A 24,069-nucleotide genomic window follows, 5' to 3' on the forward strand; every position below is an offset into this window, starting at 1 on the left:
TAGAAAATTTACTTATTTGAAGTCAGTTGAAGTTACATGGGATTTTGATTTAGCAGAGTGATACAGTGTGCACTCAAATCACAATACAAGTACAAACTATGTTTAGGAGAGTCTAGCAATTGCAATATATAGTTCAGTCATAATACAAATGTGAATTTCATTACTGGTGTCTAATAGTACGCTCACTGTCACAATGCTGGAGGTTTCCAGTCTCTGGGAAGGAATATGTGGGTTGCAACTGGTTCAGGCCCGTTGCTTTCTTTGTTAGTTTGGTTTTTGCCATGGGGGCAAACACTTTCATAATACTTTCTTTTCATGAGTCACCTGAATCATCACCCTGGAAAGGATCAGTATGAAACCAGGTATCTCTTGATCATTCATTGTCCTTGGTATACATGGTGGCCATCACATGAATGAGGTATTTTCAGTAGCCCATAATAAATGATCCCTACGTGTATGGGCATCACATATGATTTCAGGCTGCAACTTTGAGTCTAAGAACTTATTTTGATTCTCTGTTTACATTGTTTATGCATTATGTTATCTTTTATAACTGTTTCTTTTTTCTTGTTCTAGCATGCTATGTATTCATTTCTCCTCTTCTAAATTCTGCACTACTGCTCACAAGTAAATACCCAGCAACCTGCAAAGCCCTACTTTTCTCTCCTTTTTTCAACTTGTTAGATCCTTTCAATTTTTCTAATTCATTCTAAATATCAGTGGGATCAGTGCTTTGTTCTGCTGTCCATGAAAAATCCTGGTTATGGTTTCCCCATCCCTCTTTTTCAAAGTTACTGGTGAGATTTTTCCGGCTTTTGCTAGTATTTATAATAATTCTATCCCCTCTTTAAATGGTAGTGGTCCTGTCCGCAGCCAGTCTTATCACCTGTTCTTAATCACAATGCAGGTTTTCTAGGTTCTTATTTGTGACTAACACCAAATCAGAAAAGCATGTTTTTGCCAAAGTAATTATTACTGCTTTAATGGGTACTGCTCACCCTCAGGAATATGCTGCCGACTATGCCAGTTAATGTCAGACTATAATACACTCTGACCAGGTTCTTTAGATATTCCACATGTGGAGGGTTTAATGAATAACACAAAATTTTCCTATTTGAAATTAGTTGAACTTACATGGGATTTCGATTTATCAGAGTGATACAGCAATGCACTTAAATCACAGTGAAAGTACAAATTACGTTTAGCAGAGTGTAGCAATTGTAATATACAGTTCAATCACAAAACAAGTACAAATTACATTTAGCAAAGTGTAGCAACTGCAATACACAGTTCAATCACAAAACAAACGTGAATTTCATTACGGGACTCTAATGATATGCTCAAGAAAAATCAGAGTATCCCAGTATCTAAATGCATCTTTTAATTCTGTCAAATTGTCTTTTAAAAATTTTTTTGAACTCTGAATTTTTCTGACCTTTCAAAACGTTTCAAAATCTGCTACAACTGACATGTTATACTTTTTTGATATTTTACTTTTTTTAATAAAGCACCCCATTAGTTTCTTTTGTGAACTAAACCTTATTTAATCTGAGAGATCTTAGGCTTAACCTCTAGAGCTCTGATTCAATATGGCTAACTTTACATACAATTTTTATGAGAACTGAGGTATTAATTGATAATTCAGCAATTAGACTCTCTAAACAAAAATGTATACATACTTTACCGTACTGTTACTGTACAGTACCATACATGAAATTAAATTTCTTGTATGGTACAAGAAATTAAGAAGTTTACATTTTCATATTTTGCTATGAATTCTATGGCTTTCATTACTGAAAAAAAGAAACACAATTTCTGAAACTGAGTTTGCTGATGTACTGCAAGAACGGTGAAGTTTTGCATTTGCAATTCCTTTTCCCTGACTGACTTTTTTTTTAATATTATTATTATTTCCTCCAGGACATTTGAAACTATAGATAATGCCTCCCAGGGCTGAGATTATGCTCAACTACCTGAAAAATAACAGATGCTGCTATGCTCTTCATAGCAGAGAATGCTGCTGCACAAAGCCAGGAAACATCAGTGGAACATAACCCCAAGCAGCAAAATCATTGTTGAGATTGGCAAAAGCAAATTGTACTGTATTAGCGTCTATGGCTTTTCACATCTGCTGGGTTAAATCAGCAAATACTGGCAACAGCCCATTCTGCAAATGGCCCAAATGTTTTCAGTCTGAGAATTTGAGTTTAACTTAGTAAGCAAAAACCATTCAAAGCAATAGTATTGAGTATTGGAGCAAGTTTGCCACAAACTATTAAACCAATAACATTTGTGAAAACATTTATTTCATTCACTTACCCACTTAGAAAGCAGCACAGTAACTGTTTGTAAGTACTTTGTTATGGAAGGAGTTTCCTTTGTACCAAAACAGATTCTGGGCTATAATTTTCTTTTGTCTACACAGTTTCTTTTAATGAATTGTTTCACTTTTCTTAAATATGTAAATGGATACAGACATATATAAATAATCGCATTAATGAGAACTGGTATATCCAAAATTACATTACAGAGATTAATTAATCCTATATAAATATTCTTTTCAGGTACAAATATGATAGCAGGAACTAGTATGGAGTTTGGCATTGCTAATCACCTTATAGTATCAGTACCACTATGGCTGAATTATTGTATGATACAATAAGGTTTATAACAACTGTTATGCATTTATTTAAAGTCATTAATTGGCTCACCAAGTGTTCCTGCTTTTCTTTTGGAAAAAAGAGCACTTGCTCTATACCCTTAGGAAACAAAATATTTAACCTCATTATGAATTGTATCTGGTAAAGTAAGATCACAACAAAGCATTATACTTGCAATGAGATAAAAATGCCCTGGTGGTTCATGGAGAATTGAGATCTGTGACCACTGTTAGGGGTGGCAGTAAGGAGATGTGTTTAAATACATAGGAATATCCTGCATTACATCATCCCATTAATACTTTTGGGGGGGGCTGGTATTCATAGAATCATAGAATCATTGAGGTTGGAAAAGACCTCTAAGATCATCGAGTCCAACCATCGACCCAACACCACCATGCCCACTAAACCACGTCCCAAAGTGCCTCATCTACTCGTCTTTTAAATACCTCCAGGGATGGGGACTCAACCACTTCCCTGGGCAGCCTCTTCCAATGTTTCACCACTCTTTCAGTAAAGAAATTTTTCCTCACATCCAATCTAAACCTCCCCTGGCGCAACTTGAGGCCATTTCCTCTCGTCCTATCACTAGTTACTTGGGAGAAGAGACCAACACCCACCTCGCTACAACCTCCTCTCAGGTAGTTGTAGAGAGCGATGAGGTCTCCCCTCAGCCTCCTTTTCTCCAGGCTAAACAACCCCAGTTCCCTCAGCCGCTCCTCAGAAGACTTGTTCTCCAGACCCCTCACCAGCCTCGTTGCCCTTCTCTGGACACACTCCAGCACCTCGACGTCCTTCTTGTAGTGAGGGGCCCAAAACTGAACACAGTATTTGAGGTGGGGCCTCACCAGTGCCGAGTACAGGGGCACGATCACTTCCCTACTCTTGCTGGCCACACTGTTTCTGATACAGGCCAGGATGCCATTGGCCTTCTTGGCCGCCTGGGCACACTGTCGGCTCATGTTCAGCCGGCTGTCAACCAAGAGCCCCAGGTCCTTTTCCGACAGGCAGCTTTCCAGCCACTCTTCCCCAAGCCTGTAGCGCTGCATGGGGTTGTTGTGGCCGAAGGGCAGGACCCGGCACTTGGCCTTGTTGAACCTCATACAGTTGGCCTGGGCCCATCGATCCAGCCTGTCCAGGTCCCTCTGCAGAGCCTTCCTACCCTCGAGCAGATCAACACTCCCGCCCAACTTGGTGTCGTCTGCAAACTTACTGAGGGAGCACTCAATCCCCTCATCCAGATCATTGATAAAGATATTGAACAAGACCAGCCCCAAAACTGAGCCCTGGGGAACACCGCTTGTGACCGGCCGCCAACTGGATTGAACTCCATTCACCACAACTCTCTGGGCCCGGCCATCCAGCCAGTTTTTGACCCAGCGCAGAGTCCACCTGTCTAAGCCGTGAGCCGCCACGTGAGCTTCTCGAGGAGAATGCTGTGGGAGACGGTGTCAAAGGCCTTGCTGAAGTCCAGGTAGACCACATCCACAGCCTTTCCCTCATCCACGAGGCGGGTCACCTGGTCATAGAAGGAGATCAGGTTGGTCAAGCAGGACCTGCCTCTCATGAACCCGTGCTGGCTGGGCCTGATCCCCTGGTTGTCCCGCTCATGCCTTGTGAGCGCCCTCAAGATGAACCGCTCCATAATCTTCCCTGGCACCGAGGTCAGGCTGACAGGCCTGTAGTTCCCCGGATCCTCCTTCCGGCCCTTCTTGTAGATGGGCGTCACATTGGCAAGCCTCCAGTCATCCGGGACCTCCCCCGTTAACCAGGACTGCTGATAAAATGATGGAGAGTGGCTTGGCGAGCTCCTCGCCAGCTCCCTCAGCACTGTCGGGTGGATCCCATCCGGCCCCATAGACTTGTGAGCGTCCAGGTGGCATAGCAGGTCATTGACTGCTTCCTCTCGGATTATGGGGGGGTTCATCCTGCTCGTTGTCCCTGTCTTCCAGCTCGGGGGGCTGAGTACCCTGAGGATAACTGGTCTGCCTGTTAAAGACTGAGGCAAAGAAGGCATTGAGTACCTCAGCCTTTTCCTCATCCTCGGTGACAATGTTCCCCCCCCGCATCCAATAAGCGATGGAGATTCTCCTTGGCTCTATTGATCCATTTTAGACTTCAGCATGAATATGTGATACAATTACAGCCAGAAACAACAGAAGTTAGAAGAAACAGGCTTCATTCATATAAGGGTATTTAAAAAAAAAGTGCATACTAACAGACTTGCATGATAAGCTCTCCTTGGGAGGCTAAGAGGCAGAATGTCACTCTCGTGTGAAGGCTACTCCACGTAGTTATTACCAAAGCATACAAAAATCAGTGATATATTTAATGATGTATTGATAAGGTGTTTGAATCCAAGTAGGATATATTGTCAAAGTGTATCCAGTAAAGGGTCTTTGAACTTGATTTAAACATATGCTCCAACTCTGAAGGTCTACATCTTATCAAGGAAATTTCTGGCTGCTTTAAACTGTAATGCCTAACACTCCAGCAGAACTCAAGTCAGTCTTTTTACTCATAAATACAATTTAAGTACCGGTACTAAAGAACTGAATTCTGTGTTCCTTGTGCCAGAGTCTGATACTCGCTGACCAGGTTCTTTTAGATGCCCCACATGAGAAGTATTTAATATTTAATACCAAATTTACTGGAATATATTTGGTGTTACACAGGAATTTGCATTAGCAGAGTGATACAGCCATGTATGGAAATCACAGTACAAGCACAATATAGCAATTGCAATATACAGTTGGGTCACAATATAAATGTGATTCCCATTACTGGTCTGTGTATGCTCACTGTCACAATTCTGGGTGTCACCCTTTGCTGGGAAGGAGTATGTGGGTTGAAGTCAGCTCAAACCTGTTGCTCTCTTCAAAGTTCATTTTCTTCAATGTTCAGTTTTTATACTCTAGGTTGGACTGAGCCATATGCACAATTCCCAAATTCTGCTCTGGCTGGCTCGGGAAGACATTTGCAATCTTCTGATTAACTCAGGGAAAAACATTTACACAACCAGCAGATCCACCCAGCTGATACAGCCATTTATCTAACACAAAGGCCACCCTCTGTTCCCCTTTATGTTGAGGTAAATTTGGCTTCCTTTGCAACAGCTATGGGCAGTCACTCCCTAGATTCTTCCCTGAGATTCAAAAGCACAGAGCCCTTGTGTGTGTCCTCTGAGCCTTCTTCAGTTTCAGGGGTTTATTGATAGGTCACATGATGCATGGAACATTAAAGTGTAAATTAGAGGAACAGTGCCCTGATTTACATACAAAATATACCTCATCATCAGGAAGATTTTCAGGAGACTGCGAGTGTTTGTTAGGCAGAATGAAGGAGTGTCTGCTTAATAGCAGGTCCTCTTCCACATATGGTGTGCCCAAGATTTCTTCTTCTGTCCTAGAAAATAATAATTGAGCATGGAGCTCCTTTTAAGTTGTTTAAAGTTAAGATCATCTTGGGTTTTTTTTTTTTTTCTTTCTCTGGCATCAGGGAATTCTTGAAACTCTGAATGATAATTTCACATTTGTTTCCTTTGAATAACACATCCTTGTTAATGAACCAAATCTTAGAAGGTCCCTATGGCTCTTACTCATTACACAAGGGTGATGTGAAGTTTAATTTACAGCTGCAAAGGTAGGGGCTGGTTTGAAATTAGAGTTTATGTTATAATGTACCCTACAGTCATGTTTTGAACTTTACAAGGATGATAGGTTATAGAAGTTCTATGATACTTAGTTTTGTTTCCTGCCTGTGAGTGATCTGCCTTAGCTATGAGTTTTTGGGGTCATGTCTACGTAGATGTTTCCAGTGGTGCAAGTACAAATCTTCATTTTTCTTTCTTATACAGTGTCCTATTTTTTTAATATTTAAAAAAAAAAAATAGTTTAATTTTTATGTTGTGCAAGATGTTGTGTAGGCAGTCCTTTTTAATGTGAAAATGGTTTATTTTAGTGTATCTAATTTTTATTTCATATTTATTTTAGTGTATTTAATTTTTATTTCATATAATTCCTCAGGCATGTCACATTCCAGATAGTAAAGGCTTCATGTGATAACCAGAGGATTTTAATTTCTGCAGTTAAAGAAACACTTTACTGTATTTTTATAGTTATGGAATTTTAATACATCCTGAGAAGGTGTGCTGGATGGTTCTCATAGTTTCACTTCGAAGTAGGGAGTGAGCACATAGTAGTCAGCCTCTGAGCACAGTGTCTTATCTACTGAAGTTCTCCGGGACAAATGGTCCCGGAAAAGAGTGAGCTTGACTGTAAGGCAGTGAATCAGATAATTATAGTTCTGTTGCATTATTAAGCAATTCTGAATTTCTGTAAGTAGCACTTATGTTTCAGGTTAAGCGTAACATTTACACTTGAACATGGTGTTGCGTGGGAAAGTGTTCTGCTAAAGAGATGTTTATTTTTGTAGCTGAAGTGATGGCCTCAATTTTTGATACCATATTTGTTGCTATGGGAATAATTACTATATCTAAAGTAGAGTGTCATGATTCAGATGGAGATTAAACAACAGGAATAGATCAACTGAAGACTTTAAAGATAGTTCTTTGAATATTTGTCATTGTGCCTGTGTGTTATGCATGAGAGTTTGCAGTCCCTTGAACTGTCAATTGAGCTGCAAATGTATATTGAATTTCCTTGTCATGGCTAGCAGGTTCAACTCCTGTATTTTCTTTTATTCCCTCTGACAGCAAGATGTATCCTGTACTATAGTTAAGTTGATTTGACGTTTCTTTACCAAAGAATATGAAGAATGCATTACTCACTTTTGTCTTGATTAATTCTAATTTGGAATGTAAGTTTCATGCTGAAAAGCTGAAAAAAGCAAATGGCACATCAGAGTTCTCACCAGGGAATTCTGCTGTGCACCTGTACAGAGTCCTGTTCATGCGCTTACTGGCAGTGAACTGTGAGGAAGTGTCAGTGATTTTATCCAGGTTACAGGAGATGTAGAAGTCAAGATAGATTTCCTAGCTCCATATCATGTGTTGTACAAAGAAAATGCTCTCCACAGACATATATTGTGTTTCATATCACTGCACTGGCTGCCCTGAATCTTTCAGATTGTCTGTCTTGGGCCATTGGTAGCTGCTCTTAGAGCAAGGCCAGTTTATCGCAAAGAAGGTTTGACTGAATAATGGCACGTATTGTAGAGTGTTGTTGGTTGGCAGGGTGGCATAAGTGACTTTTCATCAAAACTTGCTGTACCAGAACTGAGACACCATTCTCAGGCTCTTTCAGAAAAATGCCAATATGTAAGATTTTTAGTGAAACATCACGTTCATAGTGCTTCATGGGACATTACATACTGGTCTTGTAAAGTAGATGTGTGATTTTTGGAGGACAATGTTTGAATCCCTTTCACCGTGGGAACTGATGCTTCCACCATGGTTTTTGCAGGTGTTGGGTACTGTGAAATAGCACTGATACATAGCTGAAGTAGAAACTATGCCTGCTTATGACAATGGAGCTTCTGAGATTTTTCAGTCAGTACGGACACCACAAATTGTTCTCCATTCTTACTTTGAGAATCCTCAGTGAAGGTGGATTTTGAATGGAGGCAACTGGAGGTTGCAGTTGCCTTGTGTGCTTTGTACCACTGCATAGAAGCATATGAAGATGCTGGGCACTTCCATACTTCTAACAAACATATCTGGTCAAAAACCACCGAGCTCACATGAGGGACCTGAATGTCTACCCTGAAACCACACATACCAATGTGAGTCAGGAAAGTAAATTTGTTTTATGTTAAGTCACTGATTGCTCTTCACTTATATAGCAAGTAATGAAAGGAGTCGTTAAAGAGAACAAGAGGAAGTGAGAAGTACTGGATAAATAGCAAAAAAAATTCTAAAAACCCCTCAAGTTTTCCAAGTTTTTTTGGGACATAAATAGTACTTTGGAATTATCAAATGGACAAGTGAATAAGGGCTGTAAACTGTGCCAAGTCAGCAGTGTTTGTTACATCAAGTGATTATATACTCTGTGCTTTCACTCAAACAGTTGGAAAGCTGGTTTTTATTTCCTTGCCTGTTTTGGATAACCAGATTCTCAGTTTTTATTCATGGTACGTAACTTCTCTGACTTCATGGAAACCAGGAAGGTAACTCCACCTGTACTACCTGAGAAGCTGACCTGGAAATTCTTCCTGTCAATGATATTGGTGGACCTTGGAAAAAGCACACAAAGTGAAGCTGCCCAAGTTCTACTAATGTAGAATAGTTACACAGAAGATTGCATATTCTACCTGGTGAGAAAGTTGTTGAAGGCAGCATTGTTGTCATATTCTGTAATGGAAGTCACGTACTCTGTAACTTTTTTTTTTTAGTATCAATTTCTCTTGACATTTTATTATTTCAGTGTGTGAGTGGGTGAATGTTGATTGTAAGGTGATGAACTAGTATTTCTGAAGCCCTTAAAAGATGATAAGTTAAGCTCGAGGTTGCCTAGGAAATTCTTGGAGAGAACTGAAATTCACAAGCCATACAGTAGTGGTAACAGAGAATCAGACAAAGGTTATATCCCTTAAGAACATCCATTCTGTCTATTCTTAATTTTCTATACTGTTAGTGTAACATTCCTTTAAGAAGTACTGGGTTAGCTAGTCTTCCTCTGAAAGGAGGAGGGATATTTTGCCTTTCCTGGCTGTGCTTCTGGGCTTGTTATGGTGGAGAAGAGTGAGAGATTGCAGGGTGTAATATGCAGGAGGATCACATCAGAGAGCTTGGGTGCCATAGTTCATGCAAAGAGACTGAGACTGCAGTAAGGAGTGTTGAGAAGACAGTCATACCTCAAAGGAGATAGAATGCATAATTAGAGATGTTAGAGATCAGAGGCAAATGAGGAGGGTTTGCTCCTAGTCAATAAGTAACTGGAAGTAGTTGCTCTAAACATACTGTAAAGGAGAAAATAAATTTATTAAAATAGTGTTAAATATTTTGGAAGTTGTGGAAGATGCAGTCTGGTACATCTGCAAATGACACTTTGTCCCTGGCTTCATTCGGAATGAGGTTTGAAAAGAAATACAAAGCTCTTGAAAGCAATAAAATGTTGTAAGAGTGCTGCCAGCTTTATTCCTGTCTCTTGCACTCTTTTCACTCCCTTGGTCTGGAAAGGATTTGTAAAGATCACACAAGAGGGAACTGAAATTGTGGAGTTTATATGTAATTAAGATATAAATATTGTTCTCACCAAAAGCAGAACGAATACGGTCATGAACTCAGCAATGTGCTGGAGGCAGTGGGAAACCAGAGCACTATGTGCTAGAACTAGAGCTATTGTCCTAGAATTAATTCCAGGACTGGAAATCCAAAAATAGATTTTTGACTAAAGAGGAGCATAATAGACTGAGGTACAGGGTGAAGACTTCAACCCTCATGGGAGAATTATTCAGCAGTGATACGAGTGGTGCAATCAAAGGATGTCAGTTTAAAGGGGATAATAGATATGGAAGATGTAAGTTACAAACCTTCACAACAGATTTTGTGCTCCTCTTTGTTTTCTTCATAAGGCACAATCAAGCCCTGAATTCTCTGTGAGGTCACAACTATAATGAAAATACTTAAAATAATGGCAGTATAAGCTCCTGAAAGAAAATAATGTCAAAGAAAGAATTCAGAAAATAAGTTAGCAAAGATGAAGCCACTTGTGAGACCGTTCTGTAAGGAAAAATTTAAATAGATAGAAATGGAACTAGGGGCATAGATTTCAAAGCTATTTATTTTACAGTTCTGGAAAATGGCAAGCAATAGAAAAAATAAGATTGGACAGAATGTTTGTAACGAAAAGCTTAGTTAAGCTTTTAACTTAAAAAATAAGTAATTCAGAAAGCCGGCATTTTATATTTTCATCTCTTCCTTGTGTTCAGCTATTTCTTCACTGCTATTCTTTTGCAGCTACGTTATTCACCATAAAGCTTTGCTGCTGAATATTGACTTGGTGACAGTGTTTTTGCAGATGTTTTGTATTTGTCCTTCTACCTGGATTATTGGCAAATGTTTATTGAATTGATATTAGTTCTCTTGAGAAACTATAAAAAATGGAGTAAAATTTACATGCAGGATATATTTATTAATTTATTTTTGCTACATTTGACTTGCTTGTAGACAAATATTTTAATCCATATTTTATTCAACACTGATAAAAATGCTATCAACTTTATAGTGCTTTTGTAGCAATGTGTTGGCAATTTATCGTAGGAAGAGACCCATAAAGCCCCCACTTTTTGGTAAAGTGGATGAAGGCAGTCATGGCCTGAAGGAATGTGATGATCCAGCTTAATATACTTCATTAAACATTTCTCTGTTGTTGGAATTTTCTTCTTCTGAAATAAACAATTTTTCTTAAATACATCATTAGAAAAGGACTGTATGCTATAGACCTTTTTTTGTTATCTGAAAGTTCTATTCAATAACTTTCCACATTTTCCTTCCCACATTCACATTATTTTAATTATTCTAATTGACACCTGCATGCCTTCTCATTGATCATGAAAGATTTAATAGGCACTGTCCACTTGAATGAACAGAACCACAGACCTCATCATTAATCAGAGCAGTGTATTTCAGAAATACACCCAATTCAGAAAAATATACTTAACATCTGTCAGCAATGCTTTCCTTTCTAGAATAGGAAAAGACATTTCCCTCCTCATAATCTGTATATTTCGCAGGTGGCAAAGTCACTAGGTTGCCTGTGAAGATATCTTGAGGTTTCCAACCAGCTCAAACACATGACTAGGCTGAAATTCTGGATCATTAATAATTATGCTATTGATTTCACTGGGGCAAGGGTTTTATACGCAGTCTCCTTTTCACAGCTTTCCCTTTTCCACATCTTTCTCCATAGCAAATGACTACATTTTTAGATTACTCCTATTGACTAAGCTATTTCTCTTTGAGTTTCAGTCTGGTTTTATTTCCCAGCTTCTCTAGAGGCTTTTAATTTCATAAAGTCAGCTTTATGGAGTCCTGAATGGAAACACTGCTAATAAGTAAAACAAACTTTTACAACAGCCAGAACAGATCACTGATATTACCAAATATTTTTTCCCATAGTGGGATCCAGCATGCATGTCCAGCTACATCTTAGCTGGATTGTTCCCCATTACTCCCTGGCTATAACATTTGTCTCTTTTTCCCTTTGTAAAAGGAGTGTCAGTTTCCATAAAGAGTTGAGCGGTACCATTCTGGGTGAACGGAGTGATTTGTCTGGTGCTGCTTGGCAGGATGCAACATGTTCCATCCATAAGGAATTTAGAGCAGAGTGCACAGAGGGATAGGGGGTAGAGGTTGGAGGAGTTAAGGAGTGTGAGTGTGAGATGTAATGTTGTGGATATGAATACAAATTGTAAACAGCAGACCTAGTGGCATACTTTCTTATCCTGTATTTGGAGCAGTCAGCTCATGACACAGATGTCAAAGCACTTTTTTGTGTGCTTGTCCTGATGCATAATTCTTTTAGACTTCTGCATTTGTATTTACACACAGGCTTCTTATAGCATTGTTTTATCTTCATTGTTAGCACACATGACAAAATCGTTGTTTGTCTTCATTCCAGGACTACAATGTAACCAATTGTTTGTTTTCTTTAAGAACTGCCTGAGACTACCTTAATTGAAGAGAAAGTACAAGAGACAGAGACATGGGCCAGGCCTCTGGTCTACCTTTGGCAGACAAGAGTACCCAATTTCAATGCTGAAAAAGAATACAATGCAGCTTGTGCAAAAAAGGAACCACACTGTGCCATTTGCACTCTTCTCATGCCATACTACAAGGTAGGCAAGATCCTAATGGCTCCATCTACAGGTGAAATGTGAAATAGCTGCCCAGCTACTTCATTTCCAGTAAATAAGAAATAAGATAAGCTTATGCATTTGATTTGTATGAGAAGTAAATGAACTCAGTATTGTTAAAAGTAGCACTGGTACTCTGTTGACCTGTGTTAATCCTTGGTTGCAGACATTGTATGCCTTCTACTAGGGTTTATGTAGGATTGGTGTTAGTGTGTGTGTGCTTCCCCTTGAAGTTACACTTTTTGAGGTGGTGAATCTTAGGAATCACATAGGTTTGAATCTTTTAGCTATTTCCTAATATGTCCATCTTCAAATGCTTTTTATTGGAGCCTCTTCTATGTCTCCTTCCTGCAGTGTTGAAGAAATAAGTGTTTTCACAGTAATTAGGTGTTCTCAGGAATAATATTCCCATAGAAACAGTCTAATGCAGAGCATGGTTTGATACTGGCTTGTGGAATTCCTGTGTCAAATGTCAGCTAAAAATGCTGCAGTAGTACTATAGTACTAATTCTGAAGCTGCTAAACTGGAATCCCCTCAGCGCGGGAACTAGGAAGAAAACTTTTATTGCACTGGAACCAGTTAAATGGCTTAAAGGGAGGCAGAAGTACAGTATCATTGAACACTGCTGCAATAACACTAGTTTGGAGGCTGAGTGCTATTCTAGATTTCACAGTTATTTGAACAATCTAGGAACTAGAGAATGACTGTGATAAATACCTAGAAGCAGTTAATTTTCTCATAAAACTGTTACATTGTTAGTGTAAGAGCTGGGAGGGGAGAAGTCATTTTATCATTGTCAAAAGGAAGAGTAAATAAGACTCTCTTTTACTTAAATATAAATTTTGTTTATTTTCCAGCCAGACAATCATGATGAAGAAAGTCGTACTTTTGGGGAAGCAAACTCAGCAGAAACATTGATGGCTGAAAATGAAAAGACTAAACCTCTTATTCCAGAGATGTGTTTTATTTATAGTGAAGAAAACACTGAAAACTATCCATCAAATGCCTTTATCGAAGAAGATGGAACAAGTCTTCTGATTTCCTGTGCAAAGTGTTGTGTACGGGTTCATGCAAGTAAATAAACTAATTGTTCAGTTGGCAGAAATGTAATTTCAAATTTTGTTTTATTGATAAATAATAGTGAACTAGGCTTTTAGTATGTCTTTAAAAGTACTTGAAAAACAGTTCCATATGTAATGCTTCAATCACTGGCTAAGTTTTTTTAAAACTAGGTTACATTTTCTATTACTTGTTAATGATTGCTGTGAAAATAATGAACAATTAACTTTTCTGTTAAACTTTCAATAATCACAAACTTCTGATTCTTGTTTCAACTCTAAGCTATTGAATTTCTCTTTTACTTCTCATATTTTAAACCACTGTGTGATATTTGTATGTCCTTACTAAGCAGTCAGGGTGAAATCCTGCTGGATTTAAGGACTTGTGAATATTGCTATTGACTTTAGGTATGCAGTGATTTCCTTCACCTTGCGCTCTTTTTTATTTCAAGAGTGACTGATGAATGCATGGACTTTCTGCAGTATCTCCTACAGACAGTAGGACTTCAATAGTTAACTCTAAGAAGTCCATGTGAAATTCTTCCATAGAAGTGCGGTATAATTGCATAGAATAAATGTCAGTACATTAATTCAAATTGTACATTTTTACTGCAGGGAGAATTGGTGATTTGCTATTTAACTGACAAAAATAAGAAATTCCCTGGGGTTTGGTTTTTTGAGTGTTTGGGGGTTTTTTGTTGTTTGTTTGTTTTGATTTGTGGTTTGGTTTAGTGGGTTTTTTCTTTGTTTTTTTTTTTTTATTTGAGTTTTGGGAAGAGTGTCTGTGTGTCTAATTTATATATTTCATAGACTGTGGAATTAGCAATAAGCCTAGATTGGAAAAGTCTTCTTGGTCACAGGAGATGTGTTTTACTAGTGTTTCTATGCAGTTGAATTGTATGACATCATAGATAGAAAGCCAGAATATATTAATTAATCCAGCTCTCTTATTCTAGGTTGCTATGGTGTTCCTTCTCATGAAATCCATAAAGAATGGCTGTGTTCTCGATGCAGAAAAGAAGCCTGGACAGCCGTAAGTTTCACACGTTGCTTAGTTATCTAGCACATTAGAGATTAAGGAAGAAAAAAAAAAGAAGTACATGCACAATTGCATGTGGAATGTAGCCTGTGTATTTTTCTGAATACACACTTGCTGGGGAAAAATTATTTGTAAAGTATGATTAGATTTCAATGTAAAATGTAATAGCATTTTGATAGACAAACTTGGAGTAGGTTTGTATACTCAAGAAAAGGATTGGCTAACAGAATATAGTTGTGTGTAAAACTTTGTTCAAGGAAACAACTGAAAATTTAAATGAACATAGAGAGAAAAAATGAGATTTCCTCTAAATATTTTAGACTTTTGGTATGTACATGTGGGCAACTGGAGAATAGAGAAAGGAAAAGAGAATAATAAATTACAGTCAGGAATGAAATTGTTCTTTTACAGCGGTTAAGGTTTACTGCACTGTTTAAGCAGAAAAAGGTTTCACTTGTGAAGCTCCTAAATGCCTATTTTTTTATTTTTTTAAAAAGTATAGAATAGTTTTATACAGCAAGGAATAAATAGACAAGCAATTAATACTTCATAGAATCCCTAAACATATACTCATTTAGGAAAAAAAAAAAAGTTTAAAATTTTACATTTCACCAATCTATCAGTTGTCCTGCTAAGTCATCTAATATTTGTTTTCCTTAAAACAGCTTGAGGAAATGTGATAATCAGTTTTGATGGCAACATAGCTTTTCTTCATTCAGTTGTTGAATTAAAAGCAGGTATTTCAGGTGCCTTAAAAATGTAAATCCTTAAATGACACTATAAAATGTTTAGATACGCTGAAAAAGAAATGAGAATTCAAACTACTAGAAAATGCAATATCACTTTGTCAAACATCTCTTCTTGCAATTACGAAAGTCACCTGTAAGAAATTCACAATCGTAGCATTAGCAAACTGAAAGTAACAATAAATATAATCACTTTGTTTTTCCTTTTGTACACTGTTAACATTTTAAGGTTCTTTTGTGAATGCTAAGAGTTAAGGAAACAAAAGAGGAACTGGTGTTTTTAATCCACATATTACCTAAGCTGGGGAAAACAAAAAGAAAAAAAGTGACTTAGAACTGCTCATTACAAAAATATGGTCCATCTATAATGTTTAGTCCTGTATTCTCTCAGTGAATAGCTATTAAAATATTTATTGAACCAATTTCTATCTCTGTAATGTGTTCTCATTTTAGTAGGAAAGGTATTCCTAGGTAGGTAAAATCCATTTTTCATCTTTCATTGGTAACCAGAAAAACTTGTTATAGCTTCCTTGTCAGACAAGCGTGAGTTTCAGGATCTCCTGAACTACTTTCGTGACTACTGTTCTAGAGTCAGGGAAAGTCGAGGGGAAAAGCATGAGTCTGTTCTAGCAAGTGACGGGTTGCCATTAACTCAGAATCTAATTATCAGTTAAACAAACAGGGTTAGAAAGCCCCGCTGCTCCATCAGAAAGTTTTGTTAATTTCTTTTCAGGGGAGATACAGCTATGACGTGCAAGTATGGGAATTCTAAGGAGAACATTCTTATTCATGAAATACCATGTATGACAGCAACAGGACGGAATCAGATGTTTTTGTTAAAAACACTGAAATATTTAGAACATTGCCTTGGAATCTGATGTTAATTGCAATATAACAGTAACACGTTTGAGGGGAAATTTGGAGAGAGTCTTTGTCTTTTGACTATAGTGCATTTTTTAAAATCAAAAGTCACTGAAAAATAGTAAAACAAAATTCAGTCTTATAATTTGTTAATGCTGTATTGTAGAAAGGATTCTAAAACTATTCTGGGGTTTTAAGGTTGTTTTACAAATGTTCTTGAAGTGAAGAGGACATTCAGATAGCGCAGCAGTAGGTGAAAGAGAAGAACAAAAATAGTGAGATAATGACTGACGGCTCATTTACGTTCACTATGGGGCAATAAAGGGGGAATTGGGTAATATGATAAAAAATGGAAAATGTTGGGGAGAAGACTAAAGCTTGACTTGACAGGGATTTTTCTTTGACAAACTTTTAGGGGAAAAATTAGCACCCAACGACAGTGTTAATGTGAGAAGAATTACGCACATTTTACTGAATAGGTTTAGTTTTATTCTATTATGTTGCATATAAGTTTCTGAAAATAAGGAAGATCTCAATTTTAGGGAAAGTACTTTTTGGCCAAATTATTTGAGGAGATGAGATGAAGCAGTGGAAGAGATATGAAAAACATACAGAAAATAGCTGAATGGAAATTTTAAGTGAGGATTTTTTAGTATTGGATTTCTGCAAAAGCACACTCTAGGAACTGGAGAGAAGACTCAGTGGATTTCTGGAATTTTATGTGTTAAGTAACAAGAAGGTAATGAGTGAAGGGGTGAAATGGAGCACCATTTTCACTGTGCAAAGGCTAGACAATATGTGTTACCCACTTGGACAATTTATGTGATGTAAGCTTTGGCTATTATATATTTAACTGAATTGCTGTGATTTTGTATGTGTATTGATTACTGTACAGCTAAATCATTACTGCTGACAACTTCTGATTTGGTGACCTGAGTGAAATGAACTTATGCCCCAAGAGAGCTCTTCATTCAGATACGTTTGTGGAATAAAATTCACATTCTTAATGTCATAAGTTGTCATGCAGTTGGGAAGTTTTAATGAAATGTTGAAGATTGAATAGACCTCACTAGTATTAAATTTACTTAAAACTTGTCCTCCATAGTCTGCTATCTTGTATTCTTTGCTATTACATGTCGTTCACATGTCAATGTGAACTGTTCATTGTCAGCTGAAAAATGTAGGAGTGACAGATAGTAGGCATCTGCTACCTGAGTTAAATAGCAAAAATCCAACAGTTTCAAGGATGTGAATAACGCTCTGTTATTTACTCATACATGAATGATACCCAATTCACTTTTTCTTTTTTAATAAGTAGGGTCTTTCAAAACTCTTGAGATGCTGAAGCAGTCTCAGAACTATTAGTGATTATCTCTGGGAGTTTGCAGAGCTTAGGTGAGGTGCCAGCAGTCTCGAAAAATTAATGTTGCTTTTTAAAAAGGCAGAAAATGGGTGACTCAAGGAATTATGTGGCAGTCAAACTATCTTGTATTCTAAGAGAAATACTAAACAAATGATGAATCTATCCATTTCTAAACACCTAGGTAATAACAGAGTACAGAGAGATATGTATTTAAAAACAAACCAACTGATTTTTTGTTGTGACAGCTCATGGGAATGAGGAATAAGCAAAAGATTTCATGGATCCTAACTTCCAGATGCTTTTGATAGTGTTTTAAATTCTGATATTCAAGCAACAGAAGAGATATGCTGTAAATCAATAGTTGACAAACATATAGGAATATGGATTTGCTTTCAACTCTCTATCTCAGGCCACCAGCCATCATTCTCATCAGACTCTTAAAATCACTAAGAGAGTGATAAAGTTCTGTGCATCATTTGCTGATTACTTTTCATGTCCTTATGGAACATACCTGGAAATCTGGACTGGTCTGCTTTAAGTCGTTTAAGATGATTGCACAGGAGATGATGGAGTATACTTCATTTGGAACTACCAAGGTGTTAAACTTACAGAATATATCAAAGGCTTTTTCACAACTGTCAGGTGTGTTTCAAAATATTATTCTCCTCAGTTACTTCAATATTTCAGTGAAGTGAAAGGATTAATAAGAAGCATTCCTGATGCATTTTCTGTAAGTACCAAGGACCTTGGGCATTTTGTAGGCTGAGGTTTACTAATTTGGGTTAGGATTACTATTTTGGATTGGATCCAATTATTGGTTTGGATTGGATCCTACTATTTTGTAGGACAATAATAATATTACTATATTGAAGAAATGTTGTAAAATAAATCATATGGAATTCAACAGAGATAGGTACAATACTTAGAGAGGAGTAATCAGTTCTGCACATACAAGATGGGAGTCCCTACATAAGCAGTAGCTCCTGCTGCCAACTGCAGTTGTGACCACTCTCGTCAGAAACTGAACATAAGTTGTCAGTTCTATAGAACCTGAAACATCACATCAGGATGTTTAAGCCTTGTACTGGAAGTAAACCCTGAAAAACACATGGAACAATCTTTCTGCTCTCTTCAGCTTTGCTGAGAGCCCAGCTGAAGAACTGTGTCTAACAGTGAACATGTGGTTCAAAAAGACATGAGCCGGGATGGGATGAAAGAAAACAAGAGATGCAATTGAAATTGCAAAAAACCAAAACCAAAATTCTTTTAATCATTCCTGATAGACCTCAATCATTCCATAGGGGAGGATTGAAAAGAATTAACCTTCTTAGTATAGCCAGGGGAAGACAGAAAGGAAATAAGTAGCATTCTCTCATGTCAATTGCCATTCTCTCATTTTAGGGACAAGATGACTTGTAGCAGCTTTAAACTGCATCAGCAGAAGTTTATGTTAATACTAGCAAATTTTGCAAATTTTTATTTCTAAAAATAGTGAACGACTGGAATAGGATATATAGAGATTTTGTAGAATCTACTCCACGATTCTTAAAAACATGTTAGACAAACATTTGTCAGGAATAGTTGAAGAAGATTTGATTGTGCCTCGGGGCAGAAGGATAAAATAGACACTGAGGTTTCTTTTTTTTATGGTTCTCTTGCCTGTTTGAACAGTATTATTCATTCCAAAGCAATGTGACTCTAGTTCTCTTTGGAGAAAAAATTACCAGTTTGATATACAACTCAAATTTATTAGTGTATTTTTGGTTGTATGGAACCTTACTGCTTACATCAGCATGATTAGGAATTGCTGATACTTATTTGGGTCCTATTTGTCATTTTAGGATCATGTTTCTGTCTCTTCAGGGTTTGGACAATTACCTTAGATTATCCTAACAGCTTTCACTTCAAAATAGTACAATACTTTTATCTAATCTTAGCATAATACTTAAGATAAATGTGGTTCTCTTTTAACCAATCTTCTGTACATCTGTATAAAAAGATAACTTAATTGAATATACTGCTGCCCAGAGTACTACTTTCCCTTTTAAAAATCTGCAATTTATGTTAGTTGTGCCAACCTGCAGCTGAAAGTTTTATGCTAACTTTGAATTATATGCATGTTTCTTTTATGAATCAGTTCTTTAATTTGTATAAATTTTTCTATATCTGTTGTTATACATATGATATTTTCATTGTATTTTAAATTGCTGTGTAGTACCATAAGTACTCTGGAGAGGGAGACGTAATTAAAAAAAATTACTAATTTGCACAACCTTTTTTTACTGTAGGGAATATAGAGTGAGTGTATTTTACATTCCAACTAACACGGTTTAGACCTCAAGTTTCTACATGAAACAAATGAAAAAAATCATATTCATCTAAATTCTTGTTCAGAGATAAGCATTCCTGAAAAATGCAGCTGTTGCAGAAGATGTGAAACTGAGATTTGACTTACTGTGGGAATTATATTTCCACATGCCTTCAAAAATTCAATTCTTGCATCAGAAAAGTACACAAAATGAGAAGATTTAATTATCAGAAAATACCTATTCCCTGAAACTCCAACTGCCTGAATGTCTGAAATTGTTTTTCTTCCTATTCACATTGATTCCTAGAAGGAGGAGATTTAGTTGAGGAAGACCTGTCTGAGGAATTCCCTTCTGGGTAAGGCTTTAAATCCTGAAGGGAAGGTTGATTGGAAAACAAGGAGAAAGAAAAGTTTTGTGCAGTGGAGAGTAAAATGGAAGTTATGAAACATTGGTACAAACCTTGGTTCAAAGTTCAGAATTCATTTCTTAGGAGGGGGAAATTCCTTCTCATTCCTCTGCTTACACAATTAAGTATTGTTTTTAGTTCTGTTAAATGATACTTTATTAAACTCCTGGCAGTTATGTTAACTTTCCAAAAAGGAAGCCTACAGAGGTTGGAAGCAAGGACAGGTAGCCTGGGAGGAATACAGAGAAATTGTCTGAACAGCCAGGGATCAGGTTAGGAAAGCTAAAGCCCTGATAGAATTAAATCTGGCCAGGGATGTCAAGGGCAACCAGAAAAGATTCTATAGGTACGTCGGGGATAAAAGGAAGACGAGGGAAAATGTGGGCCCTCTCCGGAACGAAACGGGAGACCTGGTTACCTGGGATACAGAGAAGGCGGAGGTACTCAATGGCTTTTTTGCCTCGGTCTTCACAGGCAAGTGCTCGAGCCTCACTGCCCAAGACGCAGAAGGCAAAGGTGGGGACTGGGAGAATGAAGAGCCACCCACTGTGGAAGAACATCAGGTTCGAGACCATCTAAGGCACCTGAAGGTGCACAAGGCCATGGGACCCGATGAGATCCATCCGTGGGTCCTGAAGGAACTGGCGGATGAAGTTGCTAAGCCACTATCCATCGTATTTGAGAAGTCGTGGCAGTCCGGTGAAGTTCCCACTGACTGGAAAAGGGGAAACATAACCCCCATTTTTAAAAAGGGAAAAAAGGAAGACCCAGGGAACTACAGGCCAGTCAGTGTCAGGTCTGTGCCTGGGAAGATCATGGAACAGATCCTCCTGGAAGCTATGCTAAGGCACATGGAGGACAAGGAGGTGATTTGAGACAGCCAGCATGGCTTCACCAAGGGCAAGTCCTGCCTGACTAACCTAGTGGCCGCCTATGATGGAGTGACTACATCAGTGGACACGGGAAGGGCTACAGATGTCATTTATCTGGACCTCTGTAAGGCCTTTGACACGGTCCCCCACAACATCCTTCTCTCTAAACTGCAGAGGTATGGATTTGATGGGTGGACTGTCCGGTGGGTGAGGAATTGGTTAGATGGTCGCATCCAGAGGGTAGTGGTCAACGGCTCAATGTCCAGATAGAGATTGGTGACACGTGGCATCCCGCAGGGGTCTGTATTGGGACCAGTACTGTTTGATATCTTCATCAGTGACATAGACAGTGGGATCAAGTGCACCCTCAGGAAGCTTGCAGATGACACCATGCTGAGTGGTGCAGTTGACATGCCAGAGGGACGGGATGCCATCCAGAGGGACCTGGACAAGCTCGAGAAGTGGTCCTGTGTGAACCTCATGAGGTTCAACAAGGCCAAGTGCAAGGTCCTGCACCGGGGTCAGGGCAACCCCCAGTATCAATACAGGCTGGGGGATGAAGAGATTGAGAGCAGCCCTGCCGAGAAGGACTTGGGGGTACTGGTGGATGAAAAGCTGGACGTGAGCCAGCAATGTGCGCTCGCAGCCCAGAAGGCCAATCATATCCTGGGCTGCATCAAAAGAAGCGTGGCCAGCAGGTCGAGGGAGGGGATTCTGCCCCTCTACTCTGCTCTGGTGAGACCCCACCTGCAGTACTGCATCCAGCTCTGGAGCCCTCAGCATAAGAAAGACACGGACCTGTTGGAGCGGGTCCAGAGGAGGGCCACGAAAATGATCAGGGGGATGGAACACCTCTGCTTTGAAGAAATGCTGAGAGAGTTGGGGTTGTTCAGCCTAGAGAAGAGAAGGCTTCGGGGAGACCTTCTTGCAGCCTATCAGTGCTTAAAGGGGGCTTATAAAAAAGGTGGCAGCAAACTTTTTAGCAGGGCCTGTTGCAACAGGACAAGGGGGAATGGCTTTAAACTAAAGGGGGGTAGATGTAGACTAGATATAAAGAAGATATTTTTTTAGGCTGAGGGTGGTGAAGCACTGGCACAGGTTGCCCAGAGAGGTGGTGGATGCCCCATCCCTGGAAGCATTCAAGGTCAGGTTGGACGGGGCTCTGAGCAACCTGATCTAGTTGAAGATGTCCCTGCCCACGGCAGGGGGGTTGGACTAGATGACCTTTAGAGGTCCCTTCCAACCCAAACTATTCTATGGTTCTATGATAATTTGGTCACTACTAGGTTTTTGTATGTCAGTATGATTTTGGAAAGCACTGAAGTATGACAGCACTATAGGAATGAGAGCTGTATTAATAGCTAAATGAAACTGTATTATGTGTGAATCCCAACTATGAATGTCATTAAAATATGGAAATAGAAAAATGCCTACATGGATTCAGATTTACAGAGCCAGACTTTTCTTTGATAGAGATTTTCACCAGGATGCACTTGGATCCATGATAACATAACATATCTTTATATTCTACTAGGCAGTAGGTTGTGTTTGATAACGATTATTGACAAAAGAGAAGAGTGATACTGCATTTTTCTATGCTAATGGACAAAAAATAGCCATAAATCAATCCCCCAAAACAATTAAAAAATCAAATAACATTAAATAAGTCATCTGCATGGCTCCTGAAAGTGTAACTGTATTCAGACAAAGTGCCTTGATTGAGAACAAACGCCTCATTAATCTTAAATGCTTCAGCTAAAGAAAACTAGTGAAGTCAGGAAGAATAATGACTGGCATTATAAAGAGTGCAACATACTGTACGATGTGCAAGGATGGGGTCACCTAGTAGCTATAATACATAAACGTAAGTACCTTTATTATTTAGAGGACAAAAGGATTTGGGACAGGAAAGAGTTAGAACGAAGAGCAAGTAAGGAAACAGGTAAATGCACTTCAGTGCCTTACTACATAGTAACCTAGCTGTTAATAAGGCTACTAAGGAAGCTGCATGACTTTTCACACGTTATTCTAATCCTCCATAGCACTACAGAAATAGTTCAGCACCTAATCTGGTCAGTTGGCACTGATTTTGGGAACAGATCCTATGCTGAATGGCAAGTGTTAAATGGCTTAGCAGAATTTCTTTTCTGTAGATGAGCTTTTTCATGCTTTATGTTTTACTATTGATATTCAGGCTTTTGGTTTGTTTGTATTTTGTGGTTAGAGTAGCCCATTACATCAGTTGAAGGATTTTTTTTTTTCTTTTTTTTCCCCAAGTTATCAGAAAAGTGGCACATAAGAGCTTTCCACATTCCAGCTCAGAAACTGCCCTATTTCACCCTACTGAAAATAATGATTTTGAACAATCTTTTTATAGTGGTGCCCTTCTCACTGATACAGTGTCAGCATTTCCATTATAAAGTCCTGTTTTCAGAGCCTGATAGCTGCCAAAATTAACTCACTACATGTGAGTTGGTATACAGTGTCTTAATTTTCAGACTGATTTTGCTACCGAGCTTTAAAAGCATTTGGATATTGTTAATAAAAAGAAATTATCTGGCATGAAAATCTGGCTATATCAGGAAAAGTTAAAACCTTAAGTTTTCTGTGTTCTTCTCTTTTCTTTTCAGAAAAGGCAGGCCTGATTTATTTTTTTTAATTTTATTTATTTATTTTAAAAATCTGGTTTTTTTCCCCAAACCACCTCTGCAAAAAGGTCACTTACTGGGAGAATTACTTGTAAATGCTGATGGTAACTATGTGTGGACTTGGAGAGGGGGAGCATGATATTTCTTTCTGGTTTTGGTATTAGTCTAGTAACAGGATATGTATTGCTTGTAAAAACCAGTCTTTGACACAACACATTTCAACAGGTTTGTAAATACTGAGTTTCCCTGATACTGTCACAGAAACCGAATTGAAGACCTTTAGACCTGGAAAA

General features: G+C 38.3%; 1 protein-coding gene across 8 annotated transcripts in view; it reads left to right on the forward strand.

Moving 5' to 3' along the window:
• Positions 1 to 24,069, forward strand: part of KDM4C (lysine demethylase 4C) — a 295,962-nt gene that overhangs the window by 173,267 nt on the left and 98,626 nt on the right. For 7 of the 8 annotated variants that reach the window (XM_076363457.1, XM_076363452.1, XM_076363456.1 and 4 more), the window contains 3 exons: positions 12,274 to 12,455; positions 13,332 to 13,548; positions 14,489 to 14,565. In XM_076363457.1, coding sequence (XP_076219572.1) covers positions 12,274 to 12,455; positions 13,332 to 13,548; positions 14,489 to 14,565 — 476 coding nt within the window. Of the gene's footprint in view, positions 1 to 12,273; positions 12,456 to 13,331; positions 13,549 to 14,488; positions 14,566 to 20,730; positions 20,932 to 24,069 lie in introns of those variants that run through there. The other variant, XM_076363461.1, reaches the window with a different exon arrangement.

This window comes from Aptenodytes patagonicus, chromosome Z (assembly GCF_965638725.1).
Source record: "Aptenodytes patagonicus chromosome Z, bAptPat1.pri.cur, whole genome shotgun sequence".
Classification (NCBI taxonomy): domain Eukaryota; kingdom Metazoa; phylum Chordata; class Aves; order Sphenisciformes; family Spheniscidae; genus Aptenodytes; species Aptenodytes patagonicus.